This window comes from Neomonachus schauinslandi, chromosome 12, assembly GCF_002201575.2.
Source record: "Neomonachus schauinslandi chromosome 12, ASM220157v2, whole genome shotgun sequence".
Taxonomy (NCBI): Eukaryota; Metazoa; Chordata; class Mammalia; order Carnivora; family Phocidae; genus Neomonachus; species Neomonachus schauinslandi.
The window spans coordinates 19,315,033-19,338,547 of NC_058414.1; the positions used below are offsets into that span (position 1 = coordinate 19,315,033).

The following is a 23,515-nucleotide window of genomic DNA, read 5'->3' on the forward strand; positions in this document are numbered from 1 at the left end:
AACTGTGTAAATTTCTTGAGTTGAGTCTAGGGGAAAGTCTATGAACTAGATAGCATTGAAAGACGCAGCAAACTAGACCCACAAGGGAAGCCCTGGACTTGACGTGCTTGAGGCATAGAGATAAGAGTTCCCCAAAGGAATCTTACCTTTGTTTTCTGCCTTCAGTTCTTCTGCCATCAAGCTGTCTTGTCGGTTACCAAGCACAAATGCCAGAAATGAGAGGATCAGGGCATCCAAAATCCCAATAATAGCCAGGATGTACGCCCAGCGAACTGAACAAGCCCCAAGAGTGTACTTGTCTGTCTTTTCTCCACACATCCGTTTTACTTCATCTGAATCCCAGCCATCAGGGAAAATCATACAGCCAAGCACAAGGCAGGCAGCTGAGAAAGAGAGAGAGAGAGAAAAAAAGGAAAAAACAAAGTAGTTAACATAAATGTTATTTTAATAAATACTGCTACTGTGTGTCAAATCATTGCTTCAAATTCTTGATTTTTTTAAAAAAGATTCTATTTATTTGAGAGTGAGCATGAGAGAGAGCAAGAGCAGGGGGGAGGGCAGAGGGAGAGGGAGAAGCAGACTCCCTGCTGAGCATGGAGCCCAATACGGGGCTCGATCCCAGGACCCTGAGATCATGACTTGAGCTGAAGGCAGATGCTTAACCCACTGAGCCACCCAGGTGCCCCTCAAATTCTTGATTTAAAGAACAGCAAATCTTATCACTCTCCTACCCTGAATATTTGTGGGTGTTCCCCCCACTCCGCCGGTTTACTTAAAAGCAGCCTAGCCCTGCAGCTCTGGGAGCACTCTTTATCGTGAGCCTGAGCATTCTGAGAGAGGTTAAGGTATGCTGATCTATAAGAAAATACTAAAAAAATCGAATTTTGGTGTGCATTTGTGAGAAGGCTTCCATTGCAAATAAACCATAAGGAATCATAACACTGCAGAATGACAGTTCAACACTGGCTTTGAAGAGCTCCACAGCAGCCAGATAAGGAATTAGGATAACATGGAAAATACCCAGTGTAGATGGACTTTGAGTCATAGTAAAAAATAATTTCATATTGGAACCTCCTTACACACACACACACACACACACACTGAAAATTTTCTTGAATCTATACTTAGCAGATGCAATACACCCTGATATTTTCTTTTCTAATCTCTGTTCTATTTCATTTTTAGAAGGCTGAAAAAAACTGCAGCATGTTGTGGTACCAGAATTTTTAATGGAAATTCAGGAATTTAAGCAGAATACTTATATTCCATCTCCCAAATATCACTATGGGAATCCTATGAACACTTTTTATAGAATATGTCACTTTGCAGATTACGGAAGATAAGTGGTCATTTGTTGCCACTCTATATTTAATTATTTAGGGATAAATGAAGATAGCTTTAGGTTATGGAGGGCTTTCTGAACAGGTGTGTTCATTAATTCACTAATTCATTGGTTCATTCACTAGTTCAACAACTACATATTGATGATCTCCTATGGAGTGCCAGACACCTTTCTTGGTGCTAGAGATACAGCAATCAAGAAAAGAGACATGGCTTATACTATGTTTTAGCAGGGAAAGAGGCAAAAAAAAAAAAAAATGAGTAACATGCAAATAAAATAGTTGGAAGTTGAAGTCCTAGGTAGGAAAGAAACAAAGGGCTTGGATAAAGAATAACAGTAAGGCCTCTTGAGGGGGTGACATTTAAGCGAAGGCCAGAAACAGACAAGGCACTAGACCTATGAAATTGATGGGAAAGATGTTCCAGGCAACAGCATGTGCAAAGGACCTGGGGTTGGAGAGAGGCCTGGGGTGTTTGAGGAGCGACCAGGAGATCAGTAATGGGATGGAGAAGGTGATCATATTGAGGTTGCAAGGGAGGCAGGGGCTATGCCTCAAGGCAGGTTCTGGTTTCCAGGGCATGCCACTTAAGAAGACTCTGACGCCACAACCAACGTACAGTTGTGTGATGGTCAGGGCCAAACAATTCCTGAAGCTGGCAAGCTGCTACCTCTTGAACAAGCCAGCAGTGGACACCTGATTTCCTATTTTTTACAGGAGCATGACTCCACAGGCAGGTGTGGAGGACGCAGAGGCCAAGAGGGAAGACTGCCCGGGAGAACTTGGATTTAGTGTCTCATGTTATATTACAGAACAGTACGTGTGCAGGATCTCTGCATAAGTAGGTGTCATGGACACTTCCCTAGTTTATGCCTCATTATGTCTCAAAAGGAACCCTAACTTCCCTCTGCCTTCAGTTCACCTCACTCTAATCCAGATCACATGATTGCTGAGACCATCATGTTCCAAACCTTTGGTGGCTTCCCCCTCACCCCTCACTGGTACTGAAGAACATGCAGACATCTCAGGCTCCATGATCTAGCCCCCACTTACTTTCCCAGCTCCCCTCCCCTTTAGACTCTCCATTTCACTTGGGTTGAGCCACACCTGACTCCCTGTCTATGCACCAAGTTTGGGGATCATTCTCTTTTTTTCTTCTGTCTCCAGTATTTGCCACCATTGTGCCTAAATAGTCCACTCCTAAATATCTTTCAACGATCAAGTCAAATGCAACACCCTCCACAAAGTAAGCCATCTCGAATTCTTCTTGACCTACAATATTGCCCTTCTCAGAACCCCTGTAGCCGCTGACTGTACCTACTTAGAGTCCTTGTAGCTTTTACATTTGTTACTTATTTACTAGTATTTCAATTAACAGACTGTAAACTTTCTGAGGAAGGAAACTTTGGTAAGCTGCCATACTCCTAGCACCTAAAACAGTGCCTTGTAGATAGCTGGCACTAAAATACTTTTGAATGGGAAAGTAAAACAAATGAGTAAATGAACTAAAACACCTAGACAGTATAGTCCAACATATAGTTTATAGAAGTCAATATTACAACTACCCAAGGTCACAAATCTAGTTAAAGATTCATCTTTAAAAGGGGACATTCAACAGAGATAATTTTGTTATGATCAGACAATAGATTACAAGTACTCAGGAGAACAATTAGAAAAATGTTGATGGGGACGCCTGGGTGGCTCGGTAGGTTAAGTGTCTGCCTTTGGCTCAGGTCATGATCCCAGGGTCCCGGGATCGAATCCCGCATCAGGCTCCTTCCTCTGCCTGCTCCCCCTCCTTGTGCTTGCGTGCATGTGCTCTCCCTCTCTCTCTGACAAAATCTTTAAAAACAGAAAAAAAAGAAAAAAGTTGATGATTTCAAAATATTTCAAATTCCCACTCCTTCTGTTATCTCCTAGCACTCAATACCAACGTGCTCTCCAAGGTCTTTCTAGCAATGATGATCTGTGTATTTAAAAAAAAAAATGTAGTTTCCATGAGCAGAAATTAACTTTCTTTGGGAAGACACACAAGATGCTTGAATCCAAACTACAGTTGAGAAAAATCTCCTCTAAAAATACTATGTTACTTGGAAGATTGTAAAAATATTCTAAATGTTTTTTACACATTAAATAATGTTTATGTATGAGAAAATTACTTTCTGATGCAGAAAGAATGAAAACCAAGTATTTTTCCTTTATGAATGGGAATCACTTGGAGAATGACACTCTTATATTACTTATAGCTCTGGCAAAACTTAATAGAAATCACCAAGTAACACAGGTTTGGGCAGGTTATTGGACATTGCAGGACAACTTCACTGGAACAGGATATTTGTGGAATGGTGACGTCAATAAAGACATCTTTTCTCAAGGTCTTTCTACACTGAGGGTAGATTATCTTAAAAGGTCCATTTCTAGAAATTCTGAGTTACAGATCAGGATAAAAACAGAGGCAGAATTAATAATCTGAAACTAAAACCACAGGAGAATAAGAGTGGTTCTATCATTGCTCCCTATCTTCAAAGGATAGGATTTCCTTAATCAAATTTTACAAGATGAATCTGAGGAGATAGAGGACAGGCAATTGTGCTTCATTTTATGCAATGGGTATTTGGCTCAAAGTTACAAAACAGAATTTTTGAAATGGAATTCTTATTTCCGATAGGCTGAGGGAGTAGCCGTTCAGAGAAATCTGAGGATAAAACCTGGGCTGACGGCGTCGGGCTCCGGCCTCCTGGGGAAAATGTTTAGGTCTCCCCCGAGTAAGGGTACTCCACACCGGGTGTCCGGTAGGCCACAGGGCACTGGAATGTCTTGGATGCCCCACTCACTTCTTGTTGGCCTTCTTTTTAAAGTGAAACATTTGGTCTTCTTCTAATGTATCTGTTCTGAAAATCTGGATGGTCGTATTATAGAATAAAAATTAAGCTCAATTGCATTTAAAGCTTTTAAAGCTTTGTAAGTGAAATCTGTGACTAAAATCCAATTTTTTTTAAAGATTTTATTTATTTATTTGAGAGAGAGAGAATGAGAGAGAGAGAACACCTGAGAGGGGATAGGGTCAGAGGACGAAGCAGACTCCCCGCCGAGCAGGAGGCCCGATGCGGGACTCGATCCCGGGACTCCAGGATCATGACCTGGGCCGAAGGCAGTCGCTTAACCAACTGAGCCACCCAGGTGCCCTAAAATCCAATTTTTAAAAGATTTTATTTATTCATTTGTTTGAGAGAGAGAGAGCGCGAGCGAGAGTGCACGCATGTGAGCAAGCATGAACGGAGTGTAGGAGTAGAGGACACTGAGTGCAGAGCCTGATGCAGGGCCAGATCCCAGGACTGTGAGATCATGACCTGAGCTGAAGCCAAAAGTCAGACGCTTAAGTGACTGAGCCACCCGGGTGCCCCCAAATCCAATTTTTAAATAAATAAATCCTATCCTTTTGAAAGCTGTGCTTCCACATGGCCATTACATAACAAAAATTTTAGTTTCTGACAATGTATTACCAAAATATACATTTTCTTCTCCCCTGATCCAAACTTCCCCTACTTGGCTATTTTGTTTTTGAAATGCGAAGTCCCCCAAAAGTTATAGTGTATTTAAGATTATTTGAAGCCATTAAAATAGTTTAGGCCCTGTTAGTTTCTTTGGAAAGGTATTACTATGTTCCACATTAATGCTTGAGTGCTAGAATAAATTCTGTTTTCTGGCATCCTATTAGCCAGAACCTTATTAACCTGCACAATGTGTATAGCCAGTGGAAACCAACAGCTGTTCCTAATCCTAAGCAGTACCTGCAAGATCCTAGGCTAATGTCTCAGTCAATGAAAAATTAAATAATATTCCTCTTGGTTTTATAATTATTTCTAATGCTTTACAAATTGATCATCCTAGAAGATGTAGCAGCATCACTCTATTAAACATTAGAATACACAAGGCACCGGGACATTTGATTAATTTGGGCATGCTATTTCCTGACCATGAGGAATACATGGAGAATTAGTTCCAATTGGACTATTATCCCCAAATGGGTTTCTTATTAGAATGTCACCTTAGGAAATGACTAACGTACTTGGAGCGATAGATTCCTTCATTTCAGCAGCAGGTTTTCTGAAAGTATATCAGAGAACATTTTTGAATGTTAAAGAGCTCACAAGCTGGAGGTGAGTAGAGAACAATGATGGAAAGAAACCCGTGTCCTTACTGTATGCTGTCATGACATCTAACTTAGAACACATAATAAAGATGTCCTTGTGAGGACAGCACGGTTGATGTCAAGTTCAAGCGTATTCCAAATGGTTAGGAAGCATTCACATTCTAAAAGAACCCTCTTTCTGAAGGCTGCTGATGCCCACAGTGGGTTCTTCTGAAACCGTACACAAACAACTAGAAACTCCCTAGAGCCGCTAACTGCTCTGTCAGTTTTCTGGCCAAAGAGCCAAATGTAAGCTCTGTGAAGGAAACGTCCTTAGAAAAATCCACCAGGGTTTTTAATTGGGTCTTTCTCCAAAGGAAAACATAGCGAGATGAGAAAAGCAAGGGGGTGGGTGGGGGAGGGCTATGATGTGGGTCACGTGGGCATGCCGACGCCGCTGGTCCAACTCTCCTAATCAGGACTTTGAACCTGAGAATGGCTTATTTTTGGGACAGGAAGAAGTCTAAATTCATTCTTTAAAAAGTCTACGCACTGTTGCACAAGAAGCATGATAAATTGCCTCATGTTGCTGAAGCAGTCACGGGGAACACGGTGGAAAAAGGAGCCTGCATTCATTTAACGCCATCAACGACTCAGGCATGCGCGCATTGAAGGAACTGACAGCAGCAGAGCCGCCACGCTACGCGAGGGAACTTTCCTGTGATTGTCACTCCGAACAGCTGGGGAAGGAGAGGCGCCCCTTCCCACAGCTCCTTCATTAGCCAACAAGCCCGAGCCACGGTATTTATACATCTGGGGAAGGTATCATGTTTACACCTCAGTTTACCTCTGGGTAACTGAGTTGCCAGGGAACCCAGGACACGGAATACCGTGGGTTAGAGTCCGGCGGAGAAAACAGACGGGCTCCTGATAAATTTTGGTCTTAAACCCAGTATAATTTTATGAGCATTTACCTTGAGCTCATAGCACAAAAGATACCACATCCCTTAGAAAGCGGGGGAGGAAAAAGTGTGAATAAACACTGGGCTCTCCGAAGAGAAGAGTCAGACAGGGGTGCGTGATGATGATAAAAGCTCCTCCACGCTGCCTAGATGCTCAGCCCTAATTGCCTGGGGAAAGAGCCATGCATCTCTCTGTACCTCCCGCTGAGTCAGCCGCGCGCCCCCAGCATCGCTGAAAGGGCTAATCAGGCATCTGCCCACACCTGCACTTAGGAGCTACATAGTGGAGAAAAAGCTTTTCCAGAAGAGGATGCCAGACAAGGGGAAAAACCATTAATGGTACAACATCACTTGCTAATTTACCCAAATTTTGAGGTTTAATAGCCAAGTGTAACACAAATCAGAATTTAGAACTTAAAAACACAATGCAGTTCTGATCTCTAGGATGTTCACTAGTCGGCTTTTGACATGTTATCTTGGATCCAATCAAATTCCTTAAACTCTTGATAGTGACTTAGTTAAGAATAACACACATCATAATAGCTAATAATTATTAACGCTCACAAGTAGGGTACAGTGCACATCATCTCATTTAATTCTCAAAGCCAAGCGGAACACGAGAGCACTTGTTCTTGGCTTTTCTAGTTTCCACAAAAAGGGGTTTTTCCTAAAATACTCTTGGCCCCTTATCCCACACCTTATTCCTCTCCATGGAGATGGAGTGATTTCCCGGAGGAAAATCTGGGCATACCGGCCCAGCCCCCTCCTGACCTTACTTAGGAGCTGTTTGCCTACACGAGGCCCGGGTCCCACTCCTCTGCGTTGGGGATTTAACACAGGGCGGGCTTGCTTTTCCAGTGCTAAGAGTGGGAAGGTAAGTAGGCCTAATTCTGAGGGAGCAGCTTAGGAAGTCCTTTTGGCCGAGCGACCCAGAGCCATTTCTTCAACCTAGTCTTTCTCATAATAAAGGGGATATTTTGGGTTCCTGCTGCCAATTCTCTTTCTCAGTGGGTTCAGAGCTGAGGAGGGTCCCCCAGTCTGGGAGACTGGAAGTGTTTGATTAGAGAACCGGCATGGTTGGGTTGTGGCGAGCACCCTCTTCTGGGTTGCAGAAGACTGGCTTGTATCCTCACGGGGTGGAGAGAAAGCTAGCTCTCGCTCTCTCCGCCCCTTCTTAGTCTCATCCAGGCACTAATCATCTATGAGGGCTCCACGCCCATGACCTAATTACCTCCTAAAGGCCCCACCTCCTCATACCATCACACTGGGATTAGGGTTTCAACCTATGAGTCTTGAGGAGACATAAAAATCCAGTCCATTGCAGAGGGGGGACAGACGGTCTCTGAACCCCAACATTATTTTCTGTTTTACATATGAGGAAGCTGAGGCACAGAACTTTCAAATACCTTGCCGAAGGTCACACAAAGCTCACAAATGGGACAGCCAGCTTTGAATCAGACAGTCTAGTTTTGGAATCCATGCTTTTAACACCAACTATGCTATTACCCTTTCCTTATTAACGATAATAATGCACGTGAGATCACTTTAGAACATTGGTTTTAGTATTAAGAACACTTACAGAACCTTGGCATTGCTTAACATGGTGTTTATAATCAGACATTTATTCTTTGAGTACGAGAGCTACTACTAAAACGATACTTAGAAACTGTGAGCTTTTATATGCATAAATATTTCTTTTGTTTACACTACTATTTCACCTAATCAGTATTTCGTCTTATACATAATGCCAAGAGCATTTGACTAGTTATAAAGTCTACATGCGTCGAACGGGAATTAATGAGGTTTTACTACATAAATACATGTATATTTGGATTTATACACATTTCACAAGAAAATCCGCCCTGATTTTTTGGCTTGATATTTTAAGTTGCCTATGTGTCAGCCAGACATTCTTATATGTTCTTATATTCCTTTTGAGATTATATGTATAAATATATATATGTCTATGAATACATATGTACCTTCTTAATTTATACATGGTTACTTGCATGTAACATAATACCTCCTTCGGGGAAAAATAAAGATACGAATCAACTATGTTCTACTGAAGTTTCTGAGTAACTTCTCTGGCTTGTAGTAGACACATTGTTTTTTTTTTAAAGATTTTATTTATTTATGTGACAGAGAGAGACACAGCGAGAGAGGGAACACAAGCAGGCGGAGCGGGAGAGGGAGAAGCAGGCTTCCCACCGAGCAGGGAGCCCGATGCGGGGCTCGATCCCAGGACCCTGGGATCATGACCTGAGCTGAAGGCAGACGCTTAACGACTGAGCCACCCAGGCGCCCCGACACATTGTTTTAATGGACACTTTCATAAACATAACTGAAGGTGCTGACAGGTCACGAACACGTCTGAAATATACGAATCAACTATGTTCTACTGAAGTTTCTGAGTAGCTTCTCTGGCTTGTAGTAGACACATTGTTTTAATGGACACTTTCATAAACATAACTGAAGGTGCTGACAGGTCTCGAACACGTCTGAAATGGTTTTTGTTTGTTTGTTTGCAGGAAAGCCCTTGACTCAGGCAACATTTTCATGTGCGAAAATCTACACTGCATTTCAGACATAGGGTCTGAAGAAAAGATTCTTCCTCTATGCAACCATATGAACAGAACCCTTTGTAGAACATGTATCACCATTCTCTCAGCAAAATCCGCTGGAGCCAGGATGACAAAGCGACCCAGATTAATAATTCCCCGGCCAGCAGTTTCCCACGTGGCTTGTTGTACCGTGGCTATTTTATCCGTGAAACAAGGAGGCCGGCGGAGATCACTGAATGCTACCTACTCTTTACCTTATATTACTCATAGTTAGGAATCAATCTGTACTCATTGATGCTCCATGCACACACATATTATGGGAAATAACGAGCTTGGAGAATGCTTCCCGAACTGACTCGTGTCTTCTTGAAAAGCAGGTGCACAGCGGGTGGCACACTGGCTCTCGCCTGCTTCACCACGGGACTCAGGGAAAGTCACTGTTGGCCGCCACTGGACAAGGTCAGGGATCTCCGGCCAATCTGGTTACCAGGATTTCATTTCTCAGCACAAGGGGTAACTTGAGGAGCAAGGAAATTCCTTCTCAGTGGGGATGAGCTCTCCCAAGCCTGTGGGAGCCCCTGGAGGCAGAGTGCCCATTTCTATACGCTTTCCTGAAAGGAAATTTGGCACCAGTGGCAAGCTTTTCTTTTCTATGGCTTGCTCTCTTTTATATGTTTATGTTTTTTTTAAATTTTAGTACATTCGACACACAATATTATATTAGTTTCAGGTGCACATAGTGATTTGACATTTATATACATTAGTAAATGCTCATCACGATAAGTGTAGTTACCATCTGTCACCATACACAGATATTACAATATTACTGACTATATTCCTCATACTGTATTTCATATCACCATGACTTACTTATTTTATAACTGAAAGTTTGTACCTCTTAATCCCCTTTGCCTATTTCGCCCATCCTCCCCCCCCCCAACACTCTGGCAACCACCAATTTGTTCTCTGTATTATGAGTCTGTTTGCTCACTTTTGATTTTATTCTCCTGAAGTAACATTTTAATGCTTTAGAACTTCAAATGGCAAAAATGAATTGTTCAAAAGAAACATGTGGAAAAACTAAATACTGCATGCCAAAAATGTCAGAAGCAGAACCAAGCTCAAGAAAGATGACCATCCTTTGTAAGCATGGATCTCACTTCCAAGGGGTGATCAGATGCACAGATTTTCACATTTCTAATAGACTCCCAGGCTGTGCTTTTTCACAGTTTAAGCTGATTATCTATCTATCTATCTATCTATCTATCTATCTATCTATCTATCTATCTCTCAATCATCTACCTATCAATCTATTTATCTATCTGCCTACCTACCTACCTACTTACTTCCTGCCCTACCTTTCTTTATCTATATATCCCTCTACACCAGGCCTGGTCCTTACACAGTTAAAGAACAGTTGTATAAGCTATAGAGTGCTGTCATTCTCTTTGCAGAAAGGACTCATAATATCATTTAGGACAGACACGATCTAGACCAGGCACTTACTTTTCCACCACATCGAAAAGGGCAGAGCAGCATGATGGGGCTCTGGATAACAAAATCTACGAGCTGACGGTTCCTTACGTCTGTTCTGCTTCTCTTCAGTGTCACTTCTGCCCTCCCATCCCCTCACCCCTTGAATGCTTAAGATGAAGGTTCTGTGGACTCAGAGGAACTGATTTATGACATTTAAACAAACAAAAATCTAAAGAAAAAGACAACTGTGGCAAATTGTTTAAATTCCCTTTTTCCCCCTTTTTATTTCTTATTCCCTTTTCCCAGCAGATTTTCCCTAAAATGTGTTTTTAGCCTTCCATTTTCTTTGCTGCTCCTTCAAAACAAATTATCCAGACTTTGGAAAATAAATAATTTGAGATATGTTAGGCTTCAACCGATCTATGGCAAGATCTTCTGGTAATTTATGTATTTATAGAGAATGCTACAGCTTCCGAACAAGAAACTCCCCAGAGAAACTGAATTGGAATTGGCAGTAGGTATCAAAAAAAGTGTGGGACAAAAACCAGGTCAAGAGAGGGTAAAAGAAGTCAGCGTGTTAAATGTTCTGTCAAAAAATTTTCGCACATCTTTCAACTTCAAATTCTGAAAGCAGTAGCCAAAAGTTTATAGATAAAACCTTGACCAGTGTGACATTTGAACAATGCTTGAATCAGAACAATGACTTCCCTTGACTAAAATGAAATTTAACCGAGTCTTAACCTGCCAGTGAAATGCCCAGAAGGTGGTTTTGCTTTGAACTTGGGTGCTACAGAGTAGCCTCAGGCAGGGCTGAGGGTAAGTTCTAGAACCTGAGCAGGAGCTTGGGCTTTTGCTCTCTGCCCTTGGGGATCTTTCCTCCCCTCAGGGTTCTGTACTTTCACCCTTTATCCACAGGCTCCAGGTTCCTTCTGGGAATACAAAAAAATCTGTTGTGATTTATTTGCTACTCTCCCAGCTGAGGCTGGGGTTTACCCATGGAAATACAGTACTGTGATGATCTAAAACATTTTAAGTTCTGGGATGATGGTCATGTGAATTACTGATAGACTCTGCTAGTTAGAAACATGTAATAAAGTGATAGGATGGTACACTTGTTCTAATTCATTTCACTAAAGAATTTCCTTGTTCTTCTTTTATTTATTTTTTCTTTTACCACTATCTGAATCTAGAGTACTAGTTACCTGTTTGCCCAGACAGAGTAGGAGATACTAGTTCTTGTTGGAGACAAATATAGGACCATGAGCAGAACTTAACATTTCTGAATGGAAATTGAGAACAGTCTAAAATGGCTGTGATCCAGGCTTGGGTCTGGTCCCTAGCTTGACTTGTGCTCAGCTCCAGGGAGTCAAGAGAAGATGAATACACATTCTCCCCCCTACAACAAGTCTGCTCCCCCTCTTCAAGGTGTTATTTGTATTCTTCAAGGAGAAGTCACTTTTTGTATATAAAAGAAATATCATTTGAGACAAGTTATGGTTTGGCTGATTCTAGAGTCAATGGCAATCTAAATATCCCTTTCTTCATAATGTGCATTTGTTTTCCATTGTTACTGCAACAAATCACCACCGCCAACCTAGTGGCTTAAAACGATGCGAATTTATTATCTTATAGTTCTGTAGATCAGCATTCTGATATGGGTCTGGCTGGGCTAAAATCAAGGTGTTGTAGGGCTGCATTCCATTCTGGCGGCTCTGCAAGACAATTCACTTTCTTCTCTTTTCCAGCTTCAAGAGAATGCCAGCATTCCTTGGTTCCTGGCCCTTGGTCATCTTCAAGTCAGCAATGGCAAGTCGAGTCTTTTTTGTGTACCATCTCTCTGATCCTCTTGTTTACTTCTTCTCCTTCTAGTTTTAAGAATTCATGTGATTAGATTAGGCCAACCTGGATAATCTCCCCATCACAAGGTCAGCTGATCAGCAAAATTAATTGTGTCCACAAACATAATTCCCCTTTTCCATGTAACCTAACACAGTCACAGGTTCCAAGGGCTAGTGTGTGGACATCTTTGGGAGGCATTATTCTACCTACCATGTAATAAGATACATAGCAGTGTCTTGGTGTAATCTTGTTCCTGTCTTCTGATTTGTAGTTCCTGGGGTCCAGATAGAGGCACATGAAGTCAGTTGTAGATCTATTATATGGGATGAACCCTGAGCACCCGTGCCTCTCACAACTGGCCTTCCATGGATCATGGCTGGGTTTTCTCAGCTTGTGACATGGCTCTGTCTTGGTTTCCCGATTACATGGTTTCTTGTTGGGGCCAACATTTGATCTTCTTTTCAGTCTGCTTGTCTGGAGTCCTGATACTCTGCTTGGCTCTGTTACGTAAATTCTTTTTCTTATGCCGTTAAGGGCAAGCTGGAGTTATGTTCCAAGAAGGTGGGTTACCTTGACCAAAGCAAGTGATGTTCAGAATGGCCTTGACTTATGGGCCTGCTAGCTGCAGGACCCAATCCACCGCTTGCCCACTCTCTGCCTTGGACATTACCTCCAGCTTGAATCAAGCCTAACTTTGCAACCCTTTGAGCCACTGGCTAGTCCCAGTAGTGGCTCAGGGTAAGATCAGTCTTGCTTGTCCCAATTTTCTCCCTTTCAGCACTGGCTTCCTGTTGGGGTTGTAACAAATATCTGGCTAAGCTCATCTAAACTGCAGCAAACAAGGCCATCTCAATAGCTCCAGCCCTGTAGAGTCTGTCACCAGAGACTATATTTTCTCCATTCTTCCTTAAAATGTGGGTGATCAACATCCAACACTGTGATATCTGCAGAGTGACAGAGCTAAATAAAAGCTTCCTGAAACTTCTGCCAGGTGACACGTTTGGAAGTTTGAGTAAGAGTACATATGTGTTCTGTCCCCTTATCTCTAGGTACTAATGTATTCAACCTGTGGCCCAACCTTCACACCTCTGAACGTATCTTCACAAAGACAGGCAACATACTGGGAGGTCCAGAACCAGTTGCATGAAGTTAGTTATGGGTCTAGTGTGTAGGATGAGCTCAATATCTCAATTCTTACCCATGACTCCCATGTGATCAGTGCTGATCTCTGGACACTAACGATATTATTATTTTTCTATAAAGCCAGAGTCATCAGTTAGGCTTCTGGGAGTCCAGAATCCCCAGTGAAATTAGTAGTGTGAAGAAGAAAAGATCTGTCAGAGAAATTGGAGCAAAAACCAGTAGTGTCTTCATTTGCCTAGAGTATTCCGATAATGTAAAAATGAGAGCGAACATTATTGAATACTCGTGCTAAGCACTCTCTTATATGAATCAACTCATTTAAACTGCATTACACCCCTATGAAGTAGGTACTATTATTGCCCCCATTTTATAAAAGATGAATCAAGAAGGGAGATCTTAAGTAACTTGAAAAATATCACACGTAGTAAGTAAGGTGCCAGGATTGACACCTTGGGTAGTTCCATCTCTTAACCATTATACAGTTATAGAGTTTAATTTTTCCTATTCCAGGAAGACACATGGCTTTTCTCTGACAGTAAAATTAGAATGCTTAAAGAGAAGCAGATTCACCTAAGAACTGGTGAGGCTGATGTCGATAATCTGGCAAAGACTGGACTGTGACTTCATTAAGTACAGTCAACAAGTAAGGTCAAAGTAGGTTGGAAGGAATGCAAAAACTGGACTCACCAACAAATATCTGTATTGCAGCACATCGCTAGAAGGCTATTACTGAGAAATTGTCTTGTGGTGGAACAACGCTAGAGTTCCCATGAACATTAAGAAACGGACCGATTTATCTCAAGGTATTGGCATTCTGAATTGTCAAAATGACATCCCTAGAAATAACTGGCAGCAAAATCTCAGTAAACTAAAGGTAGGAACTTCATTGATCTTTGTTGTTGTTGAACTTTAGAGCAATATATTCCCAGCTAAGGGAGTTCTTGTCAGTGGCTGATGAGAGTCTTACGAGGTGCCATTTTTTGAATGGCCAGACATAAAGCAATTTTACATATCCCTGGCAAATAGCCTCTTCAGTCAGGTAACTATTATTTATGTTGCAGGCCTGGGGATACTGGTAATTAAAACAAATCTAATTCCCTTTGTCAAGGGACTTGTAATCGAAAAGGTACCCAGTTTAACTGCTGTAATGAGTAACCAAGGGAGGACAAAGGGAGACACAGACTGCTCTGTGTAAATGAACATATAACATTTGGACCTCCAAGCTAAGCTTTGTAATCTCAAATTTAAGATTTTTTGTTTGTTTGTTTCAGACCATTATTCTTTCAACCAGATCTAAGATTTGGAAGAGGATGGGGGACAGAAGACTGAGATTTGGAGGAGGGAAGTAAGAGTGTCTGTGTGTGTGTGTGTGTGGCGGGGGGGCATGTCTATTTAATTATAGCATGTAAATATTCACATATAGCTATAAATATAACTGTTAAGAATAGGAAGGTAACTAGTATCAAAATAGAAATATGCAGAACTTATAATTACCAGGGAGAAAAAAGAGATTTTTAAAAAGGTAATAATTTTAGGCAAAGAAATGTGAACTTGGTTTAGTCTCAAGCTGAAGGAGGTCTGGGGATGTTTCTGTTCTATTACAGTAAGATTCAAACTCAAGCTCCCTATATCATCAGTAGTGTGGTGTGCTGCTCATCTCTTCTACTGAAGTGCAGACAACAACAGATACCAACACTAGATGTTTCCAGAGTGAGAGCTATGTTTCCTCGAAAGAGCCCACATTACAGGGAAAAATGACTTCCTATTCCTATATTTTGGATGAGGACACGTCATATCTTCTTCAGTGCCAGATCCTAGAATGCTACCTAGAAACGTGAAGTGATCTGTAGACTATAAAAGCTGACCAGAACCTCACTCTTGGGCCTTTCTGTATGGGAATGGGTGTTTGGTTGTTTTTGCTAACCCTCCAAGCTGGCCCTTGAAAGTGAGGGGAAAAGAGTTCTAGGCACCCACACTTCTGCTCTCCTCTTCCCTTTTATTTCTGACATATCCTAGGACTTTGGCCTCTCTGATGTCCCTCTGGATTTCCTTCTTTGTATTTTCTGGAAGTCAGCACCATTTCATGGTTTTAGATTACTCTTGTTTGGTTTGGATTGGCTTGGCTGGTAGTCATGGCCAAATATGTCTCCCTAAACCTCACCTCTTCTCCTTTTATGCATCCCCTTTCCTGCGTTGGGTAGGGGATCACACTGGTTCCTTACATTCTGCGGGACGTTTTTTCAGTCATGCAGATGAAAGCAGTGGAGAACTCATCCTGTCTTTTATAAGGCAGGATGGATCCAGTGTACTGAAAAATCGAAACAAACAAACAAACAAAAAATCGGTACCAGAGAAAATGGAAAAGGCACAGCTCTGTACCTAAATCTCTTCATGTGTCAGAGGGAGGGAAGGAACATTCTCTTTGTGGTCCCAGCAGGACCTCTATCAGGGGTGGTTAAATTCCTTAAGGCCACTGAGGTTCCTGGGGGTTCCAGTTGGCATGTGGCCGTGACAGACTGGTCTTCCTGGGACATCACTTGCTGCCGTATTATAGACTACTCTCCTCTGGATGGTGGCTCATGCATCCTCAGGGTTCCGACCAGGTCCCGATTATGCACGTTGAACATGACCAGGAAGTTTCCACACCTGGCAGGGAGGTAGTGTTTATTTTATTCATCTCTGGCTGATACAATTCTAAATTTGACAAAATATATTTTTCACCGAACAGCTGGTTAGAAAACGTACGCTTCTGGCTCTTCCCTGACTGAACCCTACACACTCTGGGAAGTGGTGTGGTCTAGAGTGAATTAAACCTAATGGAGCATGAACACAGGTCTCCATCCATCTGTTGTCAGGCACTTTCAGATACTGGGTTTGACTGGAGGAGGTGCTTTGGGTGTGCTTGAGTGAGGATGCCACTATTCCTCTGGCACACCCGGGATATTGAATGCTTGGTATCAAATGGAGAATGAAGATCTAAAGCTTCTTTTTTGTTTTCTCCTCATCCTGCACCAATAAACCAGGATACTGATCCGTATCATACATCATAGATCAATGTAGTTGCGCATCGGAGCTTGTAGCTACCACCCCTCACCCCCACCCCCCGGGACAATGGCCACTACTCATGTCTACCAGTTTTAATTTTTTTTTTTTTTTAAAGATTTTATTTATTTGACAGAGAGAAAGACAGCCAGAGAGGGAACACAAGCAGGGGGAGTGGGAGAGGGAGAAGCAGGCTTCCCGCGGAGCAGGGAGCCCGATGCGGGGCTCGATCCCAGGACCCTGGGATCGTGACCTGAGCCGAAGGCAGACGCTTAATGACTGAGCCACCCAGGTGCCCCCGAATTTTTTTTTTTTTTTTTAAAGATGTTGCCAAGAATGGGAATCATGGCTGGGTCACTCAGTCTGGAAAGGTATTAACATCGCTGTTGATCATTGAAATGTCATTACCAAGACATACATCACCCATACAACTGACCAGTGATGACCTTTCTCCTGTTTGAAGAGAGGAGGCCATCAGAGGGTATTTTGTAAGCTATGCCACACCAGCCTGAACGCTGGCTTCCAGGGAATAGTCAATACCTACATTTTACCACCCTAACACAGTCAGTTCACACATCCTCAAATGATGTGGTACTGGGATGTGATCCTGACTCAACTTAAATTGTAGCTCTGCCCCCCCTGGAGAATGAACTACATCACGGATGCATGATCTTGCATGTGAGACCTTGGTGGTCAGGAAACTGAGAATATTGCCCGTCTGGCCTGACTTGTCCAGCTCCGACAGGGTACACGGGGGCTGGTGATTCTCGCACCCGGTGGTCCCTTGGAATGCTGAGTCACAGGCCAGGGCCAGCTCCTACACAGCAGTGTCCTTGCCAAGGCCTCCCTGTGAGTGATGACCCTGCCTGGTTCATCCTCCAGTGCTATCACTAGCCGGCAGCAACTGATATCCTGGAGCGTTTTAGGTACTGACAAGTACCACACCCGCCATTGCTTTGGTCTGGTCCTGGGTAATGGCTACTACACCCTAGAAACAGGGTCAGACTGTAGGTCTATGCCATCGTTAATGCTTTGCCACCAAGAAAAAAGTATGGGGAGGTGGAGGCCTGAGAACACATCCCCGACTCATTCCTCCTCTGGAAACACAACGAGGGAAATGAGGCTGCCGGTAGAGCGTGGGGGCGCCAAGCTGAGAGTTAAGGTCTTTGCTCCCCGTGGTGTTGAGGAGGAGTGGAGAAAACAGCAGTGTGAAGCCTCCAAATTTCCGGCTCCTCGAGAGGGCTGGATGGGCAGAGACCTGTGTGCACGTGCTGAACATGCTCCCGAGAGGAGCTGCCAGACCTCATGGCCTGGAGCAGAGACGCTTTGGTAGGCTGAGCTGCTTCCGGTGCCTGCAGAGAGAGAGAGGACTGCTGCTTGTTCCCAGACGGGCCTCCTTCCTGCCTCCGTGTAGGGCCTGCCAACCCGACTGCCTAGCTGCTGACAAAAGCCAAAGAAGTTTTCATGCCCAACCTCATGGCCTGGGGAACCTCAACGACCTGAGCACCGGAGGTCAATAAACCATGCGCAGGCAAAGAAAGGACGATGTCTGCAGGGGGAATTAGAGACACAAGGCAAGAAGGCAAAGTTGAACTGGATCTGGGGACTCCTAATGCCACAGAACTGAAAAAAAAAGTGGGACGGAACACTTCAAGGTGTTGGTATTCCTTGAGGAGAGGAAGCTAGAATATCCAAGACGTCCTCAATTTACAAAGAAGAAAAAAACCCCTAAAGATAGCTGTTCATGAGAACTGAAAGAGGGTTTGGAAGACCTTTTAGAACAAATGGCGCAAAAGAACAACATCCCAGGGACATGAGGAAAAAGACAAGAGATCTGGAGGCTAGAGACTTAAAATGTAAATACCGTAGTCCCTGCTTTTTCTCCCCTTACCTACAGTGGATACCATTCCCCGACCCCCAGTGGATGCCTGAAACTGCAGCTAGTACTGAGCCCCATGTATACAGTGTTTTCCTACACCTACATACCCATGAGAAAGTTTAATGACTAAATTAGGCACAGGAGAAGATTGACAACAACGAATAATAAATACAGGATGATTATAGCAATATACTGTAATAAAAGTAACATGAATGTGGTCCCTCTCTCTCAAAATAATTTATTGTCCTGTATTCACCCTTCTTCTTGTGAGGATGTGAGATAATAAAATGTCTATGTGGTGAGGTGTGACATAGTGTTTGGCTACAATCGACCTTCTGATGATGAGTTGTTAGAAGGAGGATTGTCTGCTTACAGACCACGGTTGACCGTGCGTAGCTGAAACCATTGACAGCCAAGCTGTGGGTAAGGGGGCTGCTGTATTAAGAGCTCCAGGAAAAGAAAAAAAGGAATATATAGAGAAATACATTTTTTTAAAAAGAGGGAAATTTCTCTGGAAAAAGGTAAGTTTTTAGATTAATAACAGTTACCAAGACTCAGGTGGGATTAATGAAAAAAAAAAATTATGTACCTCACTCTATCTTGGTGAAGTTTATAAATTCCTCAGATTAGAAAAAAAGTCTTTTAAGTTCCCACACAGAAAGTGACCACAACAATGACAGCACAAACAGATTAGTTGAAGCAGTTAGTTATTGCGTGTTACATAGTTTTGGGGGAAAAAAAAAAAAAAAGAATATATATACACACCAAAGGGGTAGATCATGTCCCTGAACTAAAATTCTGCAGCAGTCCAGCAAAACCCACACACTTTAGTGGAAGCAGAAATGCAGCAGTGTGCTGGTAAATGATTAATGACTCACCCTATGGAAAAATGATAAACAAGAACCAAAGCCCTGCTTCGCAGTGCTTGCCAATTTGCAGGGTATAAATACTCCCTTCGTGGCCAATTTCAAGCTATCAAGGTGACGTCTCTAAACACAGAGTGGGGAAGGGAAGAGTTGGTCGGAACCCATTTCAGGACACTACATCAAGAGGAGTACTGCAGAGAGGAAGAAGTTGTAACAGCCTAAATATTCCATCTTTGTGGAATGCGGGCTGAGTAGGCCAAGAAGAGAGGTGGGAGGACACTTTTAATTCTGATACATGAATAGAGAAAGACAAGTGTGACCACACCTGTTTGGGGGAGAACGTAAGCCTTGGCAGAACTGAAAACAATGCCTTAATACTTCCAAATCAACGGGGCAAAAAAGATGCAATGAGGAGAGAACTAGCCAACCCCTAAAAGTAAGGACAGGAACTGCCAGTTCCCAGTCCATCGTGTAAGGAGCCTGGACGTCACTTCATCCTAAATATAAGTAAAAAACTGAACAAACTAAAAAACTTCTCAGGTCTCTCAGGGAAGCGACGTCACGGGGCAAACCGCTGCCCTCACAATTGGAGAGACAGATAGATAGGCAGGTCCGGAGCATCCAACTTACTGGAGCAGAAACCTCCTCGCGAACCATGGCTGGGGCAGGGAGAGCGGACCTGTGATCGATGAGTTGCTGGAGGCTCATCGTGGACAAGTCCAGAGTTAAAAACCCGGGTTGGGGGGGGCAGACATAGTTCAGCCTCCACACTTTTGTGGGTCTTACCTCCTGGAGCTCTGCCAGGTCCTCACAGTGAATATGGAAGAAAAATCCGCACCCCCCCACCCCCCCAGCTTCCAGCAGCGGGAGGGAAACAGGAACCATTTTGAAATATACCAGAGCATTCTGTTCTTCTTAACAAGGCCTGCCCTCAAGGGAAACTGTTTTACCAGAGCCTAACCTATTAGGATTTTATCAGAACCTACTCAACCTGGGAGAAGGGAAATGCCCAAACCCAGCCACTTCTAGCCGCACTGTCCCGCCTAAGGGGGGAAAACTGAGAAACACTTGTAAATAAAGTAAGTGGAGGAAAAAATAAAAAATAAAGGATGTTAATTATTAAATCTAAAATATATGGAAGCAATAACACAAAGAATATCAGTTATCACGATAAAGGTGAAAAGTCTGCATTTCCTTATCAAAATTCACTATCATACTCAGTTAGACAAAATTCAACTATATGTCAACAAGAATCACAGTTAAAATAAAGTGACAAAGAAAGATAAAAAATAAGGGTACGGGCAAAGATAAACTTAGTTCATGCAAGCACAGTAAGTAGGAGTAATAGAATTCAAAGTCAAAAGCATTTAATGGGACAAAGAAGTTTATATACTACCAAAGATGACATCCATGAGAAGAACAAGCCATAACCAAGTTATGTACAAACAGAGCTGGCAAAAGACCAGGCAAAATTTGCTAAAAATTTGGAGGGAAAATGATAAAATTACAGTGGGAGATTTTAATAAATCTCTTTCAGAATTTGACAGATAAAATAGTCTAAAAATAAATAAACCAAAGGATTTGAATAACATAATCAACAAGGTCAAGTTATTTGACATTTATAGAATTTTTACTCTACAAACAGAAGAGATCATCTGAGTCCATAGAATACTTACAAACATCAATTTGGTGATAAAGAGCCTAAATAAATTCATCCAGGTTGGGATTTTAAAAAGCTACATCTTGATTTGAAAAGACCAGAAATCAACAATAAAAAGATGAGATGACCCAAAAAACAGCTTGGAAATTAAATAGATACTAGAAGTTAAAAAAAAAAAAAAAAGATCTAGAACAAATGGAAGGAAGTCTTTGTATCAAAACGTACAGGACTAAGTTTTTCCTTTCAAGACAGCAGACTGATGGCACATGTTTATATCATTGTTCTGAGACTCTCATTAAATTCACATTACAGGAAAAACGATGATTCCCAAACAAACAAGAAAGTGGATGAAGGGGAGAGCTGTTATTGGCAGCTGAGCCCTTCCAGAATTATACAGAAACATGGAGGAGGAGTGAATGAGTCAATAAGTTGGAAGCAGCCTCATCTCGAAATATGAAATGAAGGGACCACGGCTGAGGACGAATCCTATCAGGAAGTTAGAAAAGCCAGGTAGAACAAGGACGAGACACGAAGGAGGAAATAGGAGTGAGTTGAAGGTATCTATCTGGAACAGTTGGCCTATTCTCCTCCTAGGTGCATAACGCCCGTCAGGAGTTTATGTCCCAGGCAAAATAACTGGAGAATTTTCTCTAAAGAAATTGAATTAATTGTCTGGGAAGAACTGAGGCAACCAGTATGGGAATTGGCTTTGAAGAGAAAAGAGTGTCCTGTTTTGTATTTTTGTTTCTTCTTTCGAAGGCCAATTTATTGTCTGCTTATCTTCAAGTCCACCAGTTAATAAGCCCTATTCAGATATGCAGGGTTTCCAATGAGCTTGTTTTTGCCTCATTCCGAATTTTGAATAGAAAATTAAGGATTAACAGATATTAGAGGAGAGCCTGTGAGATAAGTGAGAATAAGAAAAATAAGCAGGAAAAAAATGACACTGAAGGAATAAAAAGTAATGTAGGGAAAAGAAATTAGAAAGGAAAACAAAACACAATCTTACTGTTCCCCCATACACACAAAGAAATTTCTAGTTAATATCCCCTAAAGAGTAAGAAAGGGATGCCATACAAGAAGTCAGAACAAATAGAAGTTTTCAGAAATCTAGAATTTCCCAAAGCTGAAGGATGTAAATTTTTTTTTCTGGAGAGAATCTTTTATTTGAATCCATATTTCCTTTTTAAAATATTTTATTTATTAACTAATTAATTATTTATTTAGAAAAAGAGTGTGAGTGAGGGCAGGGGCAGAGGGAGAGAGAGGAAGAGAATCTCAAGCAGACTGCGCTGAGTCATGGAGCCCGATGTGGGGCTCAATACCACGACCCTGAGATCATGACCTGAATGGAAATCAAGAGTTGGATGCTTAACCGACTGAGCCACCCAGGTGCCCATAATCCACATTTCTTAAACGTAGTGTGTTTCATAATTTTCTGCCACATAGGTAAATTTAACAAAATTAAGTGTCTTAAAATCAAAATCTTATTTAATTTCTATATAGTTGTTCTTTTTTCCAATTCTTTTATTTATATTAAAAATTTTTTGAGTATCTATCATTGACCATATTCCCTATGCTGTGCCCTTTATTCCTGTGACTTATTCATTCCATAACTGGAAGCCTGTACCTCCCACTCCCCTCCACCCATTTTGCTCATCCCCTGACCCCCTTCCCTCCAGCAACCACCAGTTTGTTCTCTGTACTTAGAGGTCTCATTCAACTTTTTTGTTTGTTACTCATTTGTTTTGTTTTTTAGATTCCAAATATGAGTGAAATCATTTGGTATTTGTCTTTCTCAATTTGACATTTCATTTAGCATAATATTCCCTAGGTCTGTCCATATTGTTGGAACAAGCAAGATCTCGTTCTTTTTTTATGGCTGAATAATATTCCTCTGTCCGTCTGTCTCTGTCTCTCTCTGTATATATACCACAGAAGATGTGAATATTTGGATTAAAAAAACCTCACTAAATGTTGAGAAGGATGAGTGAAATTAGGTAACACCTGTCCTTGTAAAATTGTAGAACGCCTAAGATGAGGAAGTAATGTTAACAGTTTCTAAAGGGAAAATATTTCACCTACAAAAGAGAAGAATCAGACTGACATCAGGTTTATCAGCAACACCTGAATGCTTGAAAATAAAATGGCAATTTCTTAAAGAGGAAAAAGGATTTTCACCCCAGAATTCTACACCCAGAAAAATTATTCATCAAATGGGAGAAGAGAGTAAAGACCTTTACAGGCATACAAAGATTCAAGGTTTACCACCTGAAACACCTATTATTAGGAGTTATTTGAAGACATGCTCCAGCAAAATGAGAGATAGAGAAAGCAAGAGGAAGGCATGGGATCCTGAAACAGTAGATCCACACCAGAAGAGTAATAAGGAGTAATTCATATTACTGAATGTGCAGGAGGCCTGGAGATAAACTGGTGCAGATTGGCTTGCGGGGGTTGGCGGGTGGAGGGCTCTAGAGAAAAAGGGATTTAACAGGATAGAGAATACAATGGAAGTTTGGGGGGAAAAATGAAGGATATAATAAAATCAAATAATGCAAGACAAAAAGGTAATTAAAACTAGAAATTAAATTCTGTAAATTAAACATGGC

General features: G+C 41.9%; 1 protein-coding gene across 1 annotated transcript in view; it reads right to left on the reverse strand.

Annotated features, from left to right (window-relative positions):
• Positions 1 to 23,515, reverse strand: part of LHFPL3 (LHFPL tetraspan subfamily member 3) — a 555,594-nt gene that overhangs the window by 162,878 nt on the left and 369,201 nt on the right. Inside the window, exon 2 of the mRNA XM_021682891.1 lies at positions 147 to 383. Coding sequence (XP_021538566.1) covers positions 147 to 383 — 237 coding nt within the window. The remainder of the gene's footprint in view (positions 1 to 146; positions 384 to 23,515) is intronic.